Below are 26,391 nucleotides of genomic sequence, written 5' to 3' on the forward strand. Positions count from 1 at the left end.
ATTTTTACTTAAACAAAACAAACAAATGCTTGTATAAAATATAAGGTTTTAAAAAATATATTTTCTTCATTACAAGAAAAATTTCCGCTCAGTGTATGAATCGCAAATTCGCAAATATACGGACGATAATGCGGTATTAAAATCGATGTGGTTTATTTTGAAACGCGCACATCGAACGCATAGAAATACCGCAAAGCACATATTTGTAATATATAATTAACGATAAGAGTATTGGCGTCGAGTCTTCTTGCCGGAAGAAATGAAATGTCACTCGCACACGCGGTTGTCCAACCTTGAATGGTAGATTAGATTGACTATAGCAAACAGCGTTTTACACTTCATCAGCGTCGCTCTGTGTCGTGTTTCCTACAATCTTTTGTGCATGCGAATGACGATGTTGAAATGGCCCGCCTGCTACGAACGTGTTTCGAACACGTTATTATATTTCGCTGACCGTCCCGAGATTTTTTCAATCTCTTTTCAGATATGTCGGTCATGTGGCGTAATTGGTAATACAGGTGTCGTTGCTTAATTGCAATGAAAGGGACTTATCAGAATGCATGATTTACAATTATAATTGATTGTTGCGTTTTTGTCGTATGCTAACGGGCAATTTTATTTTATCTTGCATTTGTCGACACAGTCTCACCTTTTGCTCTAATTACATTTTTAAAAAAAGAAGAGAATCACATAAAATCTGCGTCAGATAGTTAATTTAATTGATAGCTGTTCTTTTTATTATATCCATCTGTTGCTAATGATTAAATAAGAGAAACACAAATTGTACAATAATTCATTACATTGAAATGATTAACCTTTCAAGTCTGACTTTTGTTTTAGAAATGGAACATATTGTATTAAATATTATTTTTTAAAGTTTGAGGGATCGCTGAAAATGAGGTCAAAATATAAAAATTCAAAATGGCGGATCTAATATAACGAATCCAAAAAATACAATTTATTATTACATTTATTATTATACATATTGTAATAAAGTTGTTTTTACGGGCGTATTTTAATATTTGTTATTGAAATGAAATAGTATGTAATGAATGTTTGTCTTACCTCTATTAATAATATCAATTAATAGCATTTCTATATCAACAGTTATTTTTTATATTATTGAAATACGAAACAATTGAAATAAATTCTGCGTGTTTATACGTAGTATCAGAAATATTAGAAATTTTTAAATATTAGTTATATTTGAGTAATTGCTATACGAAAGTATAATAATATTAGGCATCAAACTTTCCATGGTTAGTTCCAGAACTTTCCGATCTTACTACGTAAATAATTTTTTATATTTTATGATTTTATTTATCACAACATTTTTCAAATAAAATTAAAATAGTTTTCTTTAAAACAAGTTCTAATTGAACTGAATAGCTTAATATTTACTAAAGCTATAATTTTTTAGAGACACTGGGACATGTGTCCCACTAGACTCGATAGAGTTAAATCAAAAATTGTAATTCGCGGCACACCTTTATCGTTTGTAAATATGTTTTGCATGCTGGCGACCTGCAGTTTTCGATTCAATGCATGGCCACTAAATTAACTGTCGCCGTATTTCGGGACATCGTGAGTATTTGTAGACGAATTATACTATTGCGGGGCAGCATCGCAAAGATGCAAGCAGTAGAAGGTCGCTGTATCGACTTTTGCTTTTCGTTCCGTCGAACGTAACGGCCGCTAACCTTAGCTGTAACTTGCAGTTTATAATGAGAAAGAGGCAAACGAGGTTCAATTACGGAGAACGGTGCCGACCAGTATCCTTGGACGCCTACAGCCTCGACAGCGTTTCGGCGTACAATAGCGTAAGGCGCAAAGGTGCGGCAAGATCCTCCAAGAGAAGTTACGGCAATCCAACTTTCGAAGATTCGGTAAGTTCAAGGAGATTAATTGTAAAAGCCTTCAAGACTGTTTGAATTTCTTGTGTGCTGCTCTTTGAAATTTAATCTTGTATTTAATGGATGATTATAGTATATTACGTCATTTCGATCTATGTACCGTTGACTTTAGTTATATCAAAATTTGTGTGTTATATAAATTAATTTAGAGACATTTACTTGTGAGAGAAATACGAACTACTAACGTCATTAATTGTTTGTTGAGATAATGGAAAAAAATTTTTTTTTTTTCAATATACTTTTTTATTATTTTAAGAATATGTAAATATGGCAAATTTAAAAAGAAATAATGTATTTTACAACAATGTATTATATATTTTCTACATTACAATTTTTACGTTAATAATTTTTCTTTTCTTTATAGCTTCTGTTTCGTGTTACAAAAGTATAGATCTAAATTAATTGTTCAGGTAAAAAAAGTGTAAAACGATAATATTGCTTGTATCCAAATAGTAAAATGGTAGATTTGATTAGTAAATAGTTAATTAACTGTGTCACTGCTTTGTTTGATTTCTGCCGTTAGATTGCCGTTAGTTGACTTAGATTCTTGCTTCTGAATTCCACTGACGTTATTAAATATAACAGATTCTTGATCAGTGTTGAAATGCTCTAGAGCAGACTTAACTTTATTTGGATAGTAGGTACATTTGTTTGATTTATAAAATGGCGTCTCTCAATAAACTATTATCTTGAAAACATCTGCAGTCACTTGTAACAGTAATTAATGTTTAATCAGTTAATTTCTCATTAATTAATCTACGTTAATTTCCATATAAAATTATTTGAAATATCTCCTGAAAATATTTTTCAATTTTAATATGTATATTTTGCATAAATTATAAATATAAAATTATAAAGGTAATTACAAAAAAAAAATAAAAATTACATATATTATTATATATTTGATGTCGCCTGAAAATATTTATAAATAATAATACTTAAAATATAAATTAAAACGTATTTATAATACAACAAATTTTAAACTGGACTCTTGAAAATCGATAAACAATGCTCCCAAAAGATTAATAAAAATCAAGGCGCAGTTACAAAGGCGCAGTTACAAAGGCGCAGTTAAATGTAATAGAAAAATAAATAGAAAAGAAATAGAAAAAGAAAGTACGTATAAATTATCAGTATTTAAAAATGTATTTTAGCTGTAAGTTTGTGAAGACAGACTTTTCATTTACTACACCTTACTAAAGTTGCTTTACACTTCAACATCACACCTCGCTATACTTAATGTAAACGTTTTTACTGAATTAAATTTAGAAAATTGGCATATTCGAAATATTTTTTACGATCGATATTGATTGATTTCCCATGTAACGCTCCGTCAAAGGAAGCGAGGCATTCTCTCTTCCACGAGCGAGGCCAGGAGCAAAGCTTTCTATGAGAGGTATTCTCTTATTTCAGAGCGCCATTCCCTCCCATCCCCTCAACTTCGCCGGGCTTTCATCTTTCTGTAACGACGTTAACGCAATCAACGAGGAGTTCGCGGGCATACCCCAGGTTTCGGCGAAGATAGACGAGCTACCCCCGGGCGCTGAGGTGAAGAATAGATATGCGAACGTAATACCGCTTCCGGAGACAAGGGTGCCGTTACAGAGGCTGAACAATGATGCTTTGACTGAGTACATCAACGCTAGTTACGTGCGGGTAAGTGAGACGTTTTGTTCGAACTGATTTCGCGGGCGTGTCTCACATCGTATATCGTCCCGTTCTCAAGGGACGTCTTTGTCGTTGCGGGTTATTACTGTTGGGGATTACACACCCGGCATTTCCTACGCGAAACATAAAACCACCAGGCTCGAATTTAATCATGATTTACATCTACGTCATGAAATTACGAGTTCACGTTTTCGCGAATAATACGAATCAATTAATTTGCGAATCGATAGCGGACGACAACAGCGTCGAATAAAGACAAATGGCGAACTATTTGTTTCTTATGTTCGCCTCGTTGCTACATAAATCATGGGAGAACTCCATGGTTATCTGTGTCATTAGGATAATAGGGTGTTTATATGCGAGATCAGATTATGTCAGCCACGTCATACAGTGAATGCTAACGTGTTAAAGAGTAGCAAAGCGTTTTCGCGGCGCGCGTGGGAAAGGAATGTTGCGTAACACGTATCGCCGGGAAAGTGAGTGCATTGTATCGTTCAAGCTGGGAACTTAGATGCGGAAGCGGCAGGAATTGTTTGCTGAATATAACTAGTTCGTCTTCTACAGCCTCAATAGTTCCACAAATCGGGGTCAAATAGGTACAAGGGCTAATCATCTTGTATGTACAACGCAATTATGATACGTTATGATAAGTTTTCTTCAGTAATGACATTGCGTATTGAGATTTGCAATATTTTGTTTGCCTTTCTTCTAATTATTGTTTTTTTAGTTTGAGAGTTCTATTAAATATTATTGAATAAGAATGATTTTTATGTAAGTCTACCTTGATCTTTCAGCATTAAAAGTATACGATAAAGTATGTTATATAATGTATAACGAAATGGAAGATGCTGACACAATTCACAATCGAAAGCTTCTTCACAGAAGCCCACTTTGGGGCGACTTATAATAACGACAGAATTCTAGACAAGTATTCTATTTCAATTCTATCTCTAGTTATATATCTATCTTTCAGATGGTTAAAAATAAACTTAAATATAAATATGATTAAATTCAAAGATAACTTTCAATAATATTGTCTTAAAATAAGAAAAATTGTTTTTTAATTATAGATTTGATGCAACAAGATTTGATGCCCTTTTAAAATACCTGCAGTAATGTATCTTTATTACAAGAGTATAACATTTTATTTTATTCGGATGTATAATATTCAGTAACGTTTTTTTCCACCTGTATTGCTTAATATATAACATGTTGCATTTTTAATATATCGTATTGTATTGCTTCAATTTGTTATATTCTATTTCTTATTCGGTTATTTCTTCTACATATATCGTATATTATTATTTTAATTGTATATTCACTTTTTCAACAACGTTTCAGAAATATTTTTATCTACTACTCTTTCGTCTGTAATTCTATCATTTTATTTGTATATAAATGGAATAGTTATTTCTGTATTATAAGTTTAGGGCAATTTTATGTTGATACCTCACTTTTTGAGACATTTTGCTCTACTTTATTATTATTTTGTTTATTAATTCACGTTTTTTTTGTGTGCTTTAGTGAAGATATTATTATATTCGCTGATTTTTGGAATATCTCATATATTAGATTCGCTCGTTTTGCCAGTGCATTGTGTATGTTTAGCGCACGAAATAATATTTCGATAACGGCAATTTCTAATAATAATAATAATAATGCTCGAAGGGGAGAACCTACGCGCATACGAAATTTCCTTTATTACATAAATCGTAGAGGGATGTCATGAATGTGTTACGTGCACAATGTCGTAACAATTTACGCGATGAACAATTTTATCCAATAAACGCAATATGCGCGACGGCTGGGCAATTTTCAATTTATCGCTTGGTAAATTCTTCTCGTTTAAGAAACGAGAGAAAGCTAGGGAAAAAAATATATGAACACACAAAAGTCGTGTTTTTATTGCTCTCTCTCTCTCTCTCTCTCAAGTATCCTGAGGTGCCTGGCGCTCTAAGGGTGCGCAGCAAGCTCATTTATCTCTCGCACGCGTTAAGACGCTTCCGCGTGGGATTCGACGGTAACATAACGGACAAAACTTCCATTAGGAACGAATCGATCGATCGACAAGCGTACCCAGCGGTATCGCTTCCGCCTTCGGATTGCTTCATATCGGGGATACAATCGAACCGGCATTCGTAACGCTTGCACCTTGCATATAACTTGTATGTATAGCACACGTCTTGCAATTAGAGCGTGGAGGAATTAATACGCGCTGAATGTGGTCGATGAAACGCAGTCTGACGCGTAATTAATTTCTCTCAACTCTCTTATAAGATCGAGTAATACTCTGGAAATACGATTGTGCATCTGAATACAACGCAATTGGTCGTATTCAACAATTATCTATAAATAATTGTATAGATAATTTATAGATAATAATACAGGAAAAATGTTAAAATAGATTAGATTAAAGAAAGACAAGACTCCTGTAGCAGCTGTGATCTTCAAAATATAATATCAACTAAGACGCTTTACATGCCTCTCGACATTATATTAATTATGGCAGTAATTAATAAATTAATAAGTTTTAATTTAAAATGCTACAAAATTTGATAAATTGCATTTCTTTAATATTTACAGACACATTACGTTTAAGCTTTTAAGTAAAAAAATTTGTTGCGTAGAATAACATAAGTATGAAATCACCAAGGTCCGCGCGTACCGCTCGACATGTTAGATCATGTCTCAGACGTACGGGCGCCAGAGTTGGCGCAATCTCGGCTGTGCGCGATAGCCACTCAGACCAAAGGATCACGGAGACGCTTACGGATTCGTTGCCGGTGAAGTGGTGGGATCGTGTGAGTCTCCGAGGATCCATAAAAATCGATACTTCCTCAAGTGTGGCATCATTATTTCCAAAAATCTACTAGAGCATTCGTCTCGTGCGGCTATCAACGTTGGCAACCAGCAATACTCCTAACGAGCGAAAGGCGAGCGAACTGTAAACTCGATGCGTAAGAACGCGAGAAACGCGTTCAGTGTAAATACAAATTTTTAATAAAATTGTCATACAAAACGTAAAAACGAGAGTGAACAAGTTCTTCACCGTGCATACAACATTTGGTGCCTCCTGTGAGGTCTTGCGACCCACGGTCAACGAGCAACGAGCGACGAGCCAGCGCGCATACGAGCAACGAGACGGCGCGCACACGAGTCAACGACAACGAGCCAGCGCGCATACGAGCAACGAGACGGCGCGCACACGAGCCAGCGCGCAAACGAGCCACGAGCAAGCGAACGGACGAGTTCGCGAGGTTACGTAACCTACGAGGAACGAGCCAGAGACGACCCTCCACTACCACGAGCTACACGAGCGAGAGGGGGAATATACACGAGCAGAGTACAAAATCAAGTAAGTCGTTCGGTTTCGTTATTTCGATCAGTGAACAATGGCAAACAGAGCCAAAATACTCATAAATAAACGGACTTCTTTAAAGTCTAAAATCACGAATCTCAATAATATCCTCGACAAAGGTACAACGGACGATACATTAATCAAATTACGCTTAGAACGTGTAACTGAGTTATTTCACGCGTATGAGGACTTCAACGATGAGCTTACCGAATTAGATCCAAACGAGTCACACCAAACCGAATATGAAAATATTGAAGAACGATATTATTTGCTTGCGGCTAAGATAAAAAATAGGTTGTCCGCGTCAAATATATCCGAGGCTAGTACCAGCGCGTCCCACGAAGATCGGCCCTATGAGAATTCACTCGCTACTTCGACCAAAAAACGGCGTATCAAATTGCCCGAAGCCTCGCTTCCGACCTTTGATGGCAAATTTGAGAGTTGGCTCTCGTTTAAGAATAGCTTCCGGAATATGATCGGATCACAGACCGACTTGTCAGACATTGACAAGCTTCATTATTTGAAATCGGCTTTAACGGGCGAAGCGGCCAATAAAATTAAAATCTTTGAAACCGACGATATAAATTATTCTAAGGCATGGGAGTTACTTGAACGATCATATGAAGTGAAGCGCATTCTCATTTCGCGACATTTATCGTCTATTTTAAACCTACCGGTGTTAGAGAAAGAAACGTCTAGCGGTTTGTCGAAACTTGCGGACGACGTACAACAGCATATCGCGTCATTAAGCGTATTGGGAGCTTCCGTCGGGCCCGAAATGATTGTGCACGTTTTAGAGACCAAGTTACCGAAAAGTACGGCGGAAAGATGGGAAAACTCTCTCGAACGAGAAACATTTCCGGAACCCGACCAAATATACGATTTTTTATATAAATCCGCGGTCTTCGCATCAAAACGCGAGCGGACTAAGACATTAGAGGCAGAAAGAAGCAAAGGGGAACCGCCGATAAAGAAAAAACGATACTCTTCTTCTCCAAATAAAGCATTCGTGTTAAATACATCGCGTAATTGTATAATATGCAGAAATCGTCGACATCCTCTTCATTTGTGTGAAAAATTCAAACAACTACCGGTGCAAAAACGTATTGACGCGATAAAAACCGCGAAACTCTGTTATAATTGCTTACGGTCGCACAAGGGCAATGTTTGCAACTTTTCCAATTGCTCTATTTGCAACAAGCGTCATAATTCGCTTCTCCATATTGATAATTACGCGAACACGCATAAATCGGACAAATCAAAATCCACCTCCGTTCAAACCGATTGACTAATTGAAGCGAACAACGGCAAGACCACGAGTCTCGCGTCATTGCACGTATCAGCGCCACATCTAATGACGAGCGCAATGGTATACATACGTGGCGGCAAACACGGTCCAATAAAATGTCGTGCTCTACTAGATACGTGCGCTTCGGCGAACTTTTTAACAGAATCGATCGCGAGATATTTGAAGGAAGAAGTGACGGCACATTCTTCGCCAATTAGCGCGATCAATGGCATGAATACTAAATCAAGGGGCATAGTACGAATTACAATTCAATCTATACATGATAACTTTTCTAAAGAATTGACCTGTTTGACAATTCCGACTATAACAGATTTAGTTCCGTCTGAAACCTTTCCGCGCAATTCAGTTAAGATACCGTCAAATATCAGATTAGCAGATCCGGATTTTCATTTACCACGACATGTTGATTTACTGATTGGCTCGGGAGCGTCACTATCGTTGTTCGCTATTGGTCAGATAGATTTGTCTCGTGAGGGATATGACTTATATTTACAAAAAACGCGATTAGGATGGATAATCGCTGGCGGCACATCATCGCAAAAAACGGGAAGGGCTGTAACATGCCATTTAACGCGTTTGGAGGATTTGATACAGAAGTTTTGGGAAATCGAAGAGATCGGATTAAATAAACCGCAAACAGAAGAGGAAGTCGAATGTGAGTCGCATTTTATAAGAACGGTATCTCGCGACGTTAATGGGCGATATACAGTTCGGTTGCCATTCGGCAATACAAATAAACGTCTCGGAAATTCACGTAAAATGGCACTCAAACGCCTATTGTCGTTAGAGCGCAAACTTGACACAGACGCAAAGTTAAAGAATGAATACGCGCGGGTAATAAATGAGTACTTAAATCTAAAACATATGTCATGGGTGACAAATTCTGACGAAAGCGGGTATTACATGCCGCATCACGCGGTGATAAAAAATACAAGCAATACTACAAAGGTGCGAGTAGTGTTCGACGCCTCTGCTAAGTCTGACAACGGCGTATCGTTAAATGACGTGTTAATGACGGGTCCAAGCATACAAGATAAAATAATATCACATTTAATTCGTTTCCGCACGTACAATTACGTTATAACAGCGGATATAGAAAAAATGTATCGCCAAGTACTAGTACATGAACAGGATCGACACTTTCAACAGATTCTATGGCGTAGAGATGGCAAGATAGAAACATTGCAATTGAATACATTAGCTTTCGGTGTATCATCCTCGCCATTTTTGGCAATCCGTACCATACAAAAACTTGCAGAGGACGAATATCAATCATTTCCTAAGGCGGCCGGAGTTTTAAAATCACACTTATATGTAGACGATTTATTAACCGGTTCCGAAACGATCAAGGAAGCCCGAATATTACGAGACGATATCATCGCGTTGTTAGCACGAGGCGGTTTTACGATAAGACAATGGGCATCGAATGATGAACGCATAATCCATGACTTAGAGTCTACCGCGTTGCACGAGAGTTTCACTATCCGTATTGATCGTGATCTAAAAACACTAGGCATCACGTGGAGCGCGAAAAACGATAAATTATATTACGCAACAAGATCAATCGAGATCACGGAAAGGGTGACGAAGAGAAAGATATTATCAGAAATCGCAAAATTTTACGATCCGTTGGGTTTAGTAGGACCAGTTATCTTGTATATCAAAAAATTAATGCAAGACGTGTGGCGTAGCGGTGTACATTGGGATGAATCCATTCCGCAAAGTATTTATACCGAATGGTCTAATTTCGCTAGACAATGGGAATCTATAAATAAGATTTCGGTTGACCGTAAGTTATTAATTGAAGGGTATCACGATGTGCAATTGCATGGTTTTTGTGACGCCAGTAGTATCGGCTACGGGGCATGCATATACATACGTTCATCTAATAATCAGAAAACCGTGGCGAAATTGCTATGCGCGAAATCGCGAGTTGCACCCTTGAAAACCGTCACGATTCCACGACTCGAGCTGTGCGGTGCATTAACATTAGCACAGTTATTTCGGGAAGTAAAAGGCACATTGAACATCAATTTCAATAAGATTATCTTTTGGTGCGATTCTACCATCGTGCTTCACTGGTTGAATACAGCCCCCCATTTGTTAAAAACTTACGTGTCTAACCGCGTCGCGAGCATTCGACAATTTACTGAGTCACACGAATGGCGACACGTTCGAACAGAGGAAAATCCTGCCGACGCTATTTCGAGGGGTCAATTGCCACACGATTTTTTGCGAAATCAAACATGGTTTACGGGACCATCGTGGTTGAGCAAGGATGAAGATGAATGGCCCAACGAAATTATTCGGATACCCGAAATACCCGAATTAAAAAAGAATGCTTGCTTAATTTCCGAACATACTAAGTTTGATATCCTCGATAGATATTCTTCTTATTCCAAATTAATCAGAATCGTTTCATATTGTCTCCGGGTCCGTCATCCAAATAAACACACAGGGGTCTTACAAGCGGAAGAGATTAATAAGGCAGAAATACGCGTGCTAAAAATATTACAAGCTGATCAATTTTCTGATGAAATTAAAGGATTAAATGGAGCTTCGACTAACAAGAGTAAATTCGCCAATTTAAATCCGTTTATTGATGAATACGGTTTAATTCGCGTGGGAGGACGTTTGCAAAAATCAGACCTCACGTTCGCGCAAAAACACCCAATTCTGCTTCCCAGTCGACACAGCTTGACCGATCGCATCATACGCGAAATCCATGAGAAGCATTACCATACAGGCATACAAACCACGCTTTACATTCTTCGGCAAAGATTTTGGTTACCGGACGGCCGTAACCAAGTACGGAAAATTGTCCGTACATGCACGCGTTGCATTCGATTTAACCACAATAACAGCGATTATAAAATGGGCAATCTTCCGATAGCCCGCGTACGCGTAAGCACGCCCTTTCAAAACACAGGCATTGATTTCTGCGGCCCATTTTATATTAAAGAAAAAAATACCGCAATAAAACACGTGTCAAGGTCTATGTATGCGTATTTGTGTGCATGACGATTAAGGCGATACATCTTGAAGTAGTGAGTGACTTAACTTCCGATGGATTCTTAGCCGCATTACGCCGATTCGCTGCGAGGCGAGGTTTACCGGAACACGTATACTCGGATAATGGTACGAATTTTGTTGGCGCGAACAATCAGTTGAAGGACCTATATGCCGTATTTAATTCGAACGAGCACAAAAAATTAATACAACAATATGCGAGTGATCGCCGTATCACCTGGCATTTTATACCGCCAGCAGCACCCCACTTCGGCGGGCTATGGGAGTCTACCGTAAAGAGTTTCAAACACCATTTCAAACGAGTAATTGGTGATTCCTTGTTTACATTCGAGGAATTAAATACGTTCGTTGTAGAAGTCGAGGGTATTCTAAATTCGAGACCAATTACATCTATTTCGTCCGATCCGAACGACTTATTAGTACTGTCCCCCGCTCATTATTTAATCGGCAAACCATTAACCATGTTGCCCGAAAACGATTATACGAGCATTTCAGATAACCGTTTGTCCACTTGGCAACATATTGCTAAGGTGAGACAAGACTTCTGGAAGAGGTGGAGTCTCGAGTATTTAAACGAGTTACAAGTCCGTCGCAAATGGATCAAAGAGGGACAGCGTTTCGAGATTGGAGCCGTCGTACTTATTAAGGACAAAACAGCTCCGTGCGCACAATGGAACTTGGGAAGAATTACCAGATTACATCCTGGCGACGACGGGATATCACGAGCCGCTACTATTAAAACTGTGAGCGGTGAGATAAAGCGATCAACGGCGTTACTATACATATTGCCAATTGAGCCTTGACTGCGTAAACATTGTACTCAAATTTTGTCATGAAACATTCCGGCTGTAATTGCGTTATTGATCGGTGTACCCTCTCAACGGGGGAGTATGTTGCGTAGAATAACATAAGTATGAAATCACCAAGGTCCGCGCGTACCGCTCGACATGTTAGATCATGTCTCAGACGTACGGGCGCCAGAGTTGGCGCAATCTCGGCTGTGCGCGACAGCCACTCAGACCAAAGGATCACGGAGACGCTTACGGATTCGTTGCCGGTGAAGTGGTGGGATCGTGTGAGTCTCCGAGGATCCATAAAAATCGATACTTCCTCAAGTGTGGCATCATTATTTCCAAAAATCTACTAGAGCATTCGTCTCGTGCGGCTATCAACGTTGGCAACCAGCAATACTCCTAACGAGCGAAAGGCGAGCGAACTGTAAACTCGATGCGTAAGAACGCGAGAAACGCGTTCAGTGTAAATACAAATTTTTAATAAAATTGTCATACAAAACGTAAAAACGAGAGTGAACAAGTTCTTCACCGTGCATACAACAATGTAGAAATATTGTTGTATGAAACATTGCACATTCAGCACGAACGTAATTTTGTATTTTAATTTCATTAACAGTGACAAACTTAATATTAATAATTTAAGTAAAAAGTGAATTTAATATTTTCACATTTTGTAATTACGTTTCGTAATAGGTGTAACATATTTGATGAAAAATACTAATGTACTTGATACAAATAATAATATTTAGTTTTACCATTAAGTAGTGTCTACATATGCAGCAAAATATTATTTTTGTTGAGAAAAGCGATTACTCAATTTAGTTATCTTCTTTTAAGGAACCGATATGGTTACAAAACATATTTTCTAGATAATAGTCTTATACTCATCATTTATTTGAAACAAATAATATGTATTATACTTAAAATGAATTTTTGTGTACACGCAGAGAAAAATTATATATATATTTTTTTTAGTATATAAATTTGTCTAAAATTTTTGATAAGTACATTTTAAAACAGTTATCAACAATAATCTTTGTTAAAGATAATCGTTACCATTTGCTAAAATAAAAATAGTAAATTAAATAATCGCTTTTTTCGCAGTAGAATTAATATTTTTTTCTGTGTGAAAACAATTGTAGGTACTATTTGTATAGACTCTCAACATGCAGCACAGCGTGTGATTTAAAAACACACATTGATTTTTCAGGGTCCTAAGAACGCTACGAAGTATTATATCGCGTGCCAAGCGCCATTAGAGTCGACCGTTACAGACTTTTGGCGAATGATTTGGGAGCAACAGAGCAAGGTGATTATCATGCTGACCGATCTCATCGAAAATGAAGTGGAAAAATGTACGGAGTACATTCCACCTTCGGAGGTGACAGATTGTCATCGACTTTACGGTGACTTCCAAGTCACTCTGAAGAAGCGAGAAGCTAAGGAGAAGTACGCTATCTCTACACTTCACTTGAAGGTAAAGAATATTTCTAATTGTATGAATCATTTTGTGATAACAGAACTTTGAAATCTGATTGTATCTAATCGTACAATATAATTTTGTGATATCAGTTATGTTTTCTCAATTATTTTTTTAACTTTTAATCACACTGATTCATTAAATATCGCCTATAAAACAGAAGTTTGTCACGAAATTTAAAGTATAACACATACTGCGAAAGATCTGTGCAAAAATAAACATTCACTCACGTAAAACAAAATTATAATAATATGAAGACATCCAGTAAAAATTATTTTAAAAAAAGTCATTATAATCTCACTTGATTAATTCTAAAAAAATTGTTTTAAAACTGTTACGATACCAAGAACTTATTACAAAATTATAATTAAAAATATACATCAAATAAGATTGTAAGAATTTTTTCTAAAATAATTTCTATTTTACATCACTTGATTTTATTATAATTTTGTACTTCACCTGACAAGTAACTTGTTTCAGTAACTTCAATAGTAACCATAGTAGTACTCAATTACAATCTTCCATCGAGTAGGAGAAATTAATTAAATTAAATGTTATGCAGAACCTGGAGAACAACACATTCCGAGAAGTATTCCACATCTGGTACCTATGGCCAGTGAATGGCGTCCAATCGGACGGTACAGGCCTAATAGCGGTGCTCCTCGAGGCGAGAGCACTCCAACGAGGTGGTCCTGGGCCCATCGTAGTCCATTGTAGTTCTGGCACAGGACGCACTGGCACGCTAATAGCCCTCGACCTAGGAATTAGACAATATGAAATTACGAGGACCGTGGACGTGCCAAGGGTCATTTACACTATCAGGAGAGACCGGGCTGGCTCAGTTCAGACCAAGGAGCAATATGCTTTCATATACAAGGTAATGCTTCAGCCCATCAATCGTTAACACAATGGCGCTTAAGCAGACTGCTTGTCTTTCTCCAATATAAATTTAGCACACGAATTTGATACTTTAAATTGGATCGTTTTTTTTTTTACGTTAAAAGTATAAAACGTGAAACATTTATAAAGGAATAAAATTGGATTTTATAAAAAATTAGATAGAATATCTGTAAACAGGGTGAACCATTTTAATCAATTTAGTCAATTTTCTTCGAAATTATTGAGTACACAAAAAAATATTTTAGACAAAAGTAGAACGGTTTCGAGAGGGACATAATATTTTAATTACATTTTTTTAAATAGATGGAGGCTATTCAAAATGATTACAAAATGATTATTAAAAGTTACTTTTTGATAAAACACGATTTACTTTAATGTCATTTTGACGTTATTGTAACTTGTTGTATTACTTGGATATTTTACCTATAAAAGTGTTCATTTTAATACATTCTTTGTTTGCTTGAATAACTAGACAGCTTGTCTGTTTAATCAGATTATATAAAGAAATACAAACTATTCCATTTAAAAAAATGATAATAATATATGATAATCTTCATTTTTTTATTGGCTTTTCCATTTATAAAGAAAATAGCGACTAAATGCCCCTCTTAAAATCACTTTCATCTGAAATATTTTTTTTGCATCATCAATAATTTTGAAAAGATTGACTGAATTGATTAAAATGATCCATCTTGTCATTTCAGTTAAAAAAAAATCATAAAAAATGTATTCACAGAAAAAAAAGAAAATATAAAACGCAAAAATTAGATTGATTAAAAATTTATAAATTGAAATTATGTCTATTATGATAGATTGATTTATAAATGATACAATCAAATTTATTAATGTGATGTTATCATAATATGGTATCATAATTTAGACTAAAACTCTTTTTTTTTAAGGCATTAAACTTGTATGCAACAAAACTCGCCGGCGGCGTGCTAGAGTCAACGTGAAGAACAAGTTTTGTGAAGATTTGCGGAAAATAGATATCACTTGACGAAGATCAACTCTTTGGTTAGCACATAGTGCATGGATGTGAGATCGGAAGAAACCTTTATCTAAAAAGGTTTTCATATACGGATAGATAAGTGCGCGAATTGCTAACTGAAAGAAGTAAACTACAAAGATGCCAAATGTTGTCTGATTTAAGAAGAGAGGTATTCTGTTGCTCTTAAGAAAAAAAAGGACTTTGTTGAATGCAGCTATAAGACAAGTGGTCACGAAATAGATATAAAACAGGATGAATGTGTATTTTGTTAGAACGTTGGATGTTACGTAATGACACGTCAGATTGGGACGATTGTTGGAGGAATTTAAATGTTACCTAAGGTACAGCGTGAAATTAGTTTGTGATATGTGAATTCTTATATTACTTGTAAGTTTGCTGATATTGATGCAATTTATTTCACTGCTGATTTGTGATTTTGTCGACGCAGAATTTTAGGGATTTCCAAAGACCTCTCTTCTCTGCGAGAAGTATTCGCTACTTTTTCTAAGTAGAGCAAGATAGAACAATTCAGATATATTTAGATTAATTTATATATACACAAATTATACAATACATTAAATGTATTAAATTTGCGTACGTATAATATTTTCTAGAATGAAAAATTTTTTGCGAAAATAAATAAAATCCAACTTTTACTATTATTTATTAATCGATATTCGATTAGATTTGAAAGACGAATTTCATTTCAAATTTTTTAAACAACGGTACTATTTTTAGACATTCTTAAAATTAATAAGATATTATGTTGATATTATTAGCTCGGTGTGACTTGCAATGTATGAAATATCGAAACTGGAGGAGAGACGAGTTTGGCAAAAATTTTAATATTGAGATTAATAAATTTGTTAATTATTTTTATTAAAAATTTTATATAATATGATGTGATCACATCGCTTTCAGAAAATTTAAGAATATTTTGAAATAATATTTCAGAATTGATTAATGTTATTTTAAATGGGTATTTCCATTTAGAAATAAATTTTTACGTCAAATTTCATAAATCTTAAAAAAAATTAAATATACCAATTTGATTTAATGAATATATTTACTTATGTTTTAATTATATTTATAAATTTTTAAATTTCTGTTACTTAATAATTTTGATGTTAAAAAGTTTTTTATTTTGTAATAAAATACACACACGTACCTTATTTTAAAAAATACTTTTTGACAGCATATGTAAAAGATATTTAAAGATTTTGATTGATCTAAAACAGAAAAAAATTTTTGTCGCTATTGTTTATACAACAAAATTATGGCATTTTAGAAAATAAAGTTTAAAATTTGTTTTTCTCATCGAAAAAGAAGTAATTTTTAATATTTTGATTTAAATTTGAAAGACACGATAAAAAATACTTTTTAAACATGCATGCAAAAATACAAATCGATCAGTTGTGTATTAATGAATATCCTTGTAAATGTAAAGGCGTGATCGCTTATATATAATCATTTAACACAACAGTCGTTCCTTTTGTATCTGTAATAATACCCAGGCAGAATGATTTTTGACTTTTTCTCAAATAAGATATTTTATTGTTGTTATTGTTATTATTGTTGTTATCATTGTACAGAATATATCTCAATTCCGTGGCGCGTCGCTCTCTATAATTGTAAATATGTAGAATGTGAACGATTATTTCGACAATTGCGTTGATTAATCGACTTCAGAGATTTTATTTATATATAGAAATCGTCAAACATCGATTTCTAGGCCGAGAATTACCTGCGTTTATTTGGTGAGCCTAATTGTACGGACTTGAAGCGAATGTCCGTCCACAAGTGCAATATACCAAGTGTATTTAAAAATTAGTATATAGTTATATTGTACATAGTTATTAAAAGAATGTTCAGTCTGGATTATATTCCCTACAATTAGGGCGAGACGTGATAAAAAGAGAAAGATTAATTTTAATTTTTTGAATGCAAGTTAATTATTAAATAATTAATTAACAATCCAGTGAATTTATTTATCTGAATTTATTGCAAATTAATTTTAATTATTCGACTCTTCGGTGATGCTGGAAGATACCTCACGTAAGCTAAAATTTCATTACTCTATTTAATTTAATGAATGGGTATTTAGATGTGTCATTCGTGTTTACGATCAATCGCTGTATCCTCAAAAAGGAATATGATAATATTATAATCAGAAAACATCACAGAGTTAATCTCTAAAACGAGTGTGTAGCGAAACACACACACACACACACACATGTCAGATTTATGTCAAAGAGAGGGAGAGAGAGAGAGAGAGAGAGAGAGAGAGAGAGAGAGAGAAAGAGAGATGCATTTTATGTCTTTCAAATATTATACAAATGGCGAATTGTATGAATAACATGATATGATCAATACATTGTATTACCCATTATTATATAAGAAATAATACCACAATATTACTAATTAGTGATTATGACGGCCGTATCTGCGATCGTGTATTGTGATTTATAACTGCAATTATCGACTGATGTGAAAATAAAAGTAGTTATGTAAAAGTGTCCGATAATATTGTAATATTAATGGATTTCGGAAATTTGAAAATTGATAGATTAGCATCATGTTGTATCTAGAATCTATAACATAGCAGAATTTACAGGTGATATTTATTCAATTCTTGAAGAAATACATATCTTGGACCATGATTATATATATGATAATATATATTGTAATATTATATAGAAAAATATCGAAATTTTATGTACACGGTATTTATCGGTATGTACCAAGCCAAGTCGAGACGTAAGCTTACAACTATAAGTTTATATCTTGAAATCGTTAACTTATGTCTCTAAATATACAAATTATATTCAATGAATAAGTTTATGGCGTTGATTACGATTCTTATATCTTATTTAATAATAAAATATCTAAATAAATGATATCATATTGCAATTATATATGCGTTCTTAAACGTGATTGTAAAACATGAAAGAGATGCACTATACATAATTCAAAATTTTATCTACAAAACTGGTATATATCGCGAGAAAAACAAACACTTTCTGCATTTTATATTATATAAAATATTATTTTGTTTATTACTAAAAAACATGAAACAAAGACAAGTTACGTTTTATTAAAAAAAAAACTGTTTTATCACTGAAAAACCAGACTTCCTTTTCTAATTTGCACATTATATTATTCACAACATTATTTTATTTATTACTAAAATAACATTAACAAGTGTGCAAATTTAGATGAAAATAAGACTATTATGCTTAAAAATTTAGATATGTTACTTAAAATTTGATAAACGTTATTTTCCATTGTAATGTGTAATTAAGTATTAAAATATACCTCGAAAAAATTTCAAAGTGCTCAAAAATAAAAATGTCTTATAACAATTACTTATTGGATATTGGTATATTAATACCAATAAAAAATGGCAAACTACTAAACGAATAATTCTATAAGTAATTGTTAGAATTCATCTCCTAATAACGGAGATAATAGAGATAGTCGTAATGTCCATAATACCCCTTCTTCCTCTACATTAATTCTTGAGAAAGACACTGGGATACCTTAACATACAAAAAAATATTTTTAAATAAAATATATTTCTTATAACATTCATCACGCGTATAGATTAAAAAAATTAAATGATTATAATTATATTAGGAAAGAAAACTTGAAACAAGATTTCAACATTTCATAAAAAAAATCATTGATCAATTATATCCACAATTTTTTTTATAATATACAAAATAACATGTAAAATATTTTTTCTTTTTTTATTTTATACTGAAACTGATTGTTACACGTATGGAAGGCTACAATGTTTTCTTGTTTTTAACTTTGTATCAAAACTAGTGAAAACTTATACGGTTAACGAATTATTTTTAACCGTGATAATATACGCTAATAATATACGAACTGACATTTAATGCAGATTTTTAAGAAAGGGTTCACAAAGTAGAAGGTGATAATGCGTAAAGTACATCTGTTATTTATAGAATCGCTAATGGTATGTGTAAGTTGTCAACTTTCTTCATTAACATCTATAAATATAGAAGTTAGTACAAAAAATTTTTTTATTGAAATATATTGAGTTGAAACAAAAGTTTGTATCGTTTTTTAAGTGAAATTCAAAGACAAATGTTTAAATATTTAAACATAGATCTATGTAGCCACATATATGTCGCTAAATTGCCCAATCCAATATATATCATTTCTTTCTGTTTACATATCTATTTTTAAACACTCAAAAAGATGATCTTGCAATTTTAGCCACAATTTTTTGACTACAAAAAATTAACTAAGGTATATAAGTGATTAACCAATATTGTAATACTCATATGGTGTACTTAACCAATCTAAATAACAGAGACAGAATTTATATTTGAACTGTTCCTAAAGTTTAGAAAGAAAAGTTTTTTGTGATGCCTGTTTATATTGGCCAATCGTACTCGTTATAAAATTTTTGAAATTTTTGTTGTGACGCTTAGAAATCTACTTATATCAGAGAGCAAAATATTGTTTTCAATATTGAATATGCCATTATTTACAATAATTTAGAAATAAATTATAAAAATAACACACACACCCATACTGTTTTTAAAAATATTATAAACATTTATGATTGCATCTGTATATTACTATTATTATTATTATTCTTTCGTTTAAATAAAAAATTTAGGTCGTCGTTTTGTCAGAGACACGAGAGTGGCTCCGACATATATTCCTCGTGCCTGTGACTCAATTATTATTAATAACATTAATGAATAATTATTATTTGCATTAACAGATTAGGATTTATAGGTATTATTAACCTAATAACTTTTTTAATGAAGTTATATCTTATATATCACAAAATTTGAGAGTCTCGACGAGACTCTTGATGTCGTCAAGACTCTCGGTACAAAAAATATCGTTTCGGTCTTGTCTCGATCTCGTCTTGGTTTTGCCGCCGAGACTGAGATCAGTCTCGATATCGTCCAAAACACTAATTACGAAATAAAAGTTGTCATCAAAATCGATATTATGATTGATTAGATAAATGATAAGATTAATTAAATTAAAAATCTTATTACTATAAATCAATCAAGTGTATGATATAAATGACAAAATTTATTTATAAAATATAAATGTTTAAGATTTTTTAATTTTATCGTAGCTTTTTCCTCATTCTTTGCGTTATCACCCTTAAGATTTTGTCTTAGGTGAAACTTCTCTGTGTTCTTACTGCGTCGTAAGTCAAGGGGATGTTAAATTGAGCAGTAATAATATTCTAGAGTTACGAGTGGTGCGCAAACGTTTGCAAAAAATATTCTTTCGCAATTGCATAAGTCACTTCACACAGATTAGGTTTCGCCTACTTTATCCTTATGGTAAACATTGGTATGCCTGAACCACGTGTAGCTCTATCGATCGGACAAAACTCTTTCTTGGCCCCATTCGGCGTACTTCTTATGACGTATTCCGTCGAAAGCTCCCATGCTTCTTTCCCTTGAGACGCAGCTTGAGACGCAGCTTGAGAAGTTACAAATATGGCACGTGTGAAAGATATCAATCACAGGTATGTTTACGAAATTCATATTGGATCAAAGTGGATCGATCTTGAAATGTTGATCGCCGATGGAATAAGAATTTCTTTTTCTAATCTCATAGATCTGTTCTTCAGAAATACAGTTAAAGAGATATAAATTTTTTGAAACCAAATTAGTTTATTAAAAATTACTTTTAAACTAAACTAAATTGTTTAAAAAAATTATCGATTGATGCAAAGTCTACGTATCTTTCGTAATTTTTTTATTATTTTATAATTACTTTATTTTAAAAATATTTGAATTATTACAAAATTTTTTAAAAATAATTATTTAATTATTTCAATAATTAAAAACAAACAAAAAGACAGCTGACTAAAAATACGACTACACACATACAGACATACATTTGATACAGAAAATTATTAATATTGCAATACATTAATTTTTTTAATTTCCTTTTTTTATACAGTCATTATACTCTAGGTGCATTTAGTCATTATCCTTTAATCATTATCCTATCAGTTATATTTCATACAAATAAAGACGAATACTTTGGAATCCCAAACCTTGTGGTATTCCAGATCGGTTGGATTTGACTGGCTTTAACTGGATCGTGGCTGTTGGATCTCGAGACGTCTGGGCTTGTTCGCGCCTTCGCGGGAAGAGGGGAATTGCACATATTCGAGAGATAATTGTTTGTAGAGAACATACAGAGAGACATACCTGTTTTTCTGTCAAAGGTGGTGGTTTTGTTCTTAGAACAAAACAACGTTTGCTGATAAAGAAAACCGGACTGAAATGTAAAATCGATTGTCTGATTACTGACTAACCGTTTATTGTGTCGATTAGCAAACTGCTTTTGCAAAATAGTGTTGTTTGCTGCAACAGCTTAAGGATTGCGAGTGTTCTTTGTACTTATTGAAAAAAGATAAGGATTCTTTTTTCCTATTTCGTACATTCTTTCAGAATTTCTCAAACGATATAATGTTACAAATGCGATAAGGTAACATATCATAAAATATAACAATTTATAATTTGATAATAATAAAAAAGTTTTAAAAAATTGGTAATACAAATATAATCTTTTTATTATAATCAGTTTAAACAACTATGTTTAGTTTATATTGACATTTGCATTATTTTTGATTTAATCTTTTTAAGTAGTCCAATCACACGCTTGGATATAATCTGCAGAGTTTAATGTGATTTTAATTACGTAGATGTATTTCCCATGTATGTAAGAATTTAACAAAGGGAGAGACAGCGACAGAGAGAGAGAGAGAGAGAGAGAGAGAGAGAAAGTGTGTGTGTGTGTGTGTATGTGTGTGTGTGTTTGTACATCTAATAATAATGTAATGTCATTTTTTGAGCACTTAAAAAGACATTTAAAAAGAAGTACAATGTACTATTACTACATAAAGAAGCGTTCGAACTTGTATGTAATGTTTAAAAGTCTAAAAGAATAAATAATTACTGAAAAAATATTTTCAAGGTATCTATTAACCCTGTTTAAGAGCAGATATGGCGAATGGCGACTGGCTACAACAGCGGATACTTCTTATCTTTGTGGAGACATCAATTATAGTCAGAAGTTCTTGGAATCGATCTCAATATACATCTACCACAAGCGAGGGCTAAGCAAGGGGCGGAATGGCACTTGGCCTCATTGAAAAAATCATCCCTTTTGTCGTAGATGTGCCATCGATTTTTCACACAAGCCTGTGTCTCGAGGGTGTACTTTGTCGAAACTATCTTATGCTGTCTATGGATTTTCCACGGGATTGCTACTAGTAATAGATTGCTAATAATTTAAATAGCTCACACGTGCCCAGAGACAACCGGGTAAATCCCATTTTCATTTTATCGTACGCAAAATTCAGACTAATAATATCCAGACAGATTGCATAATTACAGCTGCATTTAAAACACCTACGTCTTCTGTATCAACATGTAAAATCAGTTGTGTAACATCGTAATCCGTGCAAAAGATCTTGTACGTTTCTTCTATAAATCTAAGCTACATGCAAGTAGCTTCTAATCTAAAGTCTAATTATCGGTAAATGATTTTGCAAGTCGAACAAATTGAGTTGCCCGCAGACCTCAATCTTATCTCGAAATCCGCGAAACGGTGCCTCAAAGAACGAATCGCTGATGAATGGACAGACTTTCGAAGTAAACGCCGATATTTGCGGCAAATAAATAAACGGACGTTGAAAACTCGTAGCGGCGAAGTTTGACAGCATTTAAGACAAACCCCTGTCGATACCGGGCAACTCGCCAGTACCATATCAACGCGATAACGAAATAACGTGTTGAAATTAATTTGAAAAGTGCTATAATAGTGTAATAAAAATTAGGCCAGTCTGAGATTGACATAACATACGTTTCATGGTACATCAGATTAGAAATGTCGCTCGTATCTCGGCAAATAGATTCGTTTTCTTACGGATCAGAAGAATGCTTGGATTATAGTCTTCGGTTCTCTTCTCTGTAGAAGGTCCAAGTAAACCCTCCGATATTCTTATCTATCATTTATATTAGCTGGCATTAAATGCCGCTTGAGCAGAACATAATACACGAGTAAAGCTTAGAACGTTATAAACAAAAACGTACATTTCTCTTATCAACCTTTAAATGCATTTTTACATTATCAGGATAGTTCTCGCCAAGTTGTCTTGCATACTTGTATATGTATGCAGCGTGCGAGTTGTCAAATTGGATGTTAATAGGAGTCATTATCTCCATGACATACGTGTTTTAGTTATCGAGTTATAACCTCGACAGACGCGTTGTGTTCAAAGAAATATCAACCACGCCGTTTAGAGGTAATCATACGTGCCACGCTCGTGTAGCCGATAATTAGCGCTCAACAAGAACCAACAAAGAGCGTAGTTAAAAATTCATTAAGTGAAATAATGGATTGTTACTGAATATGATTGAATCGTGTATACGGCTGCAAAGCAATCTTTATCATATAGTCAGAATTAATTAATTCGATATAGATCGTTTTAAATTTTATTTTATAATTGTCACTTGTCGAGTTACATTGGAAAATACGTTTGACACGTATTGAAGTGGCTCATGATATTAATTATCGACGTTTCAATTACAATGATTTGAACGTGCAAAAAAAAACTTGAAAGCTTAATATTAGAATTAATTTCCATCACACGTCTACTTATCATTTTAAATTTAAAAACTGTATTTAAGATCGTTTCACTAAATAAACGTAACACTGAATTAAATTAAATCCACTTGGATAACAGCTTGGATAACAGCTGATGATGTTGCGTTAGATAGCGAGAATGCAGTCTGTCGTACGAAGAATAAAATATTGTGTCCAGTTTAACGTATTATTGAATATTGCATATATTTTCTCATTCTTTTAACGTACATTCCAAACGGCAGAAAACGTCTTATTGGTTTCGTACAATATGTTTTATCTGGCAAGGTTATATGGATACAAGTACTTATCACCAGTGTACACACGAGAAGCGTCACCATCTGGCAGGCCGTGAAGGAAGGAAACTGACCTAATGAATTCCGTTCGCTTTATTTAGAATCCCCTCGAAAACGCATAAAATGCGCGCGTATATCTCGGCGGCCATGTGTACGCCGCCGAAACGGACGTTTAAACTTGAAGAGGCTTACGAACGTTTATTCGCATTTCCTGTTCCAATTGCAATCCCATCAGATAGCACGAGTATAATCCTTCTTTCCAAAATGTTAACAAAATTTATTTTGCGATCTTCACGATAAATACACAATTCATAAATTCACTGTTCTCATATGAATGAAATATATAATATAAAATTTACTTCTTTTACGTAAGTTGTCTTGTCACATCAGTAAAATATATCTGTTTAAAAATGATTACTTTTATCTTTTTATGTATGCCTCTTTTAATGAAAATTTTAAATTCTTTCAATTAATTATGAGTTATTCTAATAAAGAAGTTTTTAAATATTTTTATTTTTTTTACTTAGGAAATATATGTTTTATAATTTTGGAAGTTGAGATTTAATACAATTTTATTTTTTTAAATGTATAATATTTATATTGAAAAATTAAGCAACTATTTTTAACGTTTTTGTTGCAATATTAGATTTATTGCAATACTAATTTTTGAAGAAAATTGTTGTTAAGAACTAACATTTACGTTATAAAATAGTAAATTGTTAGATAAGAATATTTGTTACTATAATGAATTATACAATTACATTAATGCATGAAAATAATCTTTAATACGTAAAGACGTAACGACTTTAATATGTAAAAGTCGAATAAAAATTCCAAGAAAACGAAGTAATGTGTTATAAGATAATTGTTACACATGTGACGCAATGTAAAGCATATGAGATCGCTATTCGTGCTAATAACAAAATTCCATGCAATGTTGATATACGAAAGATGAGGTGATATATGAAAGATAAGGCAAGAATTCATTATTATTAACTTCCTGCTCATGACATATAGATAATTTTATTTTAATTATTATTTTGTTACATTATTTTATTTTACAAAATATGTAGCTTCATTGTTTTTTTATTTGTGCATTGTAAAAGAAAAAATTAACTTAATTATTTAATAATAAATTTTATAAAAAAAACGTTAATAAAAAAAACTTAAAAAATTTTTAAGTTTTCAAGAATTTAATAAAATGTGGTATTAATTACATTCTTTTTAATTTTTTGAGTTTAATCTCAGATTTATAGTAACGATCAACAAAACTTTCGAAAATATAAGCTTGCTGAAAATAATTCTTTATATAAAAAATTAATCCGACATTTTGAATTTTTAAAATTTGTCCTTAGATTTATAATCAGTGACTCAAACATTGCTAAAAAATATAAGTGTTTTAAAAATAATCTTTGATATAAACAAATTATCTGCTATATTGGATCCGTTATTTTGAATTTTTAATATTAGACTTTAAATTCGTAATTAGCAATCCAAGGAACATGTAAATAAAAAAAAATGTGTGCCTGTAAGTATTAAGCATTTATATAGTTAACTACATAAATACTTGAACTGAAGAAACTTAATTAAGTTGAAAATTTTCATCAAGTTAACAACTTCTTTTCTCAAGGTGGCCATTAATAAATATTATATTTTATTGATGTAAAATCTTACTGGCTAAAAAACTTTTCAATTGCTTACGTAAATGTCTAATACTTTATCAATTGCACTTCCATCTATTTTCCCTCGTGTTAAATTTGCGGCGTACCAAGTTCGTAATTACGGTAATTGCAAATAGGCAATTTCGGGTTAAGGTGACGCAATTACGGCAATGGGATTTAGTGCATGAGAGACATGATCGATTAATGAACAGATTCATTTGATTAGACTTTTTTAGCATGTGCATAGAGCTCATTCAATCAACGGTTAAACAGTATAATTATTAACAACTGTTAATTATTTTGGATTTTAGGTAATAAACAAAA

The 26,391-nt window shown here is 33.3% G+C and overlaps 1 protein-coding gene across 1 annotated transcript in view; it reads left to right on the top strand.

Annotated features, from left to right (window-relative positions):
- LOC105196989 (mucin-22) overlaps window positions 1-18,356 on the top strand; it is a 70,571-nt gene extending 52,215 nt beyond the window's left edge. The window contains 5 exon segments of the mRNA XM_011163170.3: window positions 1,719-1,886; window positions 3,327-3,569; window positions 13,283-13,549; window positions 14,115-14,429; window positions 15,355-18,356. Of these exon segments, the coding sequence (XP_011161472.2) occupies window positions 1,719-1,886; window positions 3,327-3,569; window positions 13,283-13,549; window positions 14,115-14,429; window positions 15,355-15,408 (1,047 nt within the window). The 3' untranslated portion in view covers window positions 15,409-18,356.
- Window positions 18,357-26,391: the final 8,035 nt, after the last annotated feature.

This window comes from Solenopsis invicta, chromosome 11 (assembly GCF_016802725.1).
Source record: "Solenopsis invicta isolate M01_SB chromosome 11, UNIL_Sinv_3.0, whole genome shotgun sequence".
Classification (NCBI taxonomy): Eukaryota; Metazoa; Arthropoda; class Insecta; order Hymenoptera; family Formicidae; genus Solenopsis; species Solenopsis invicta.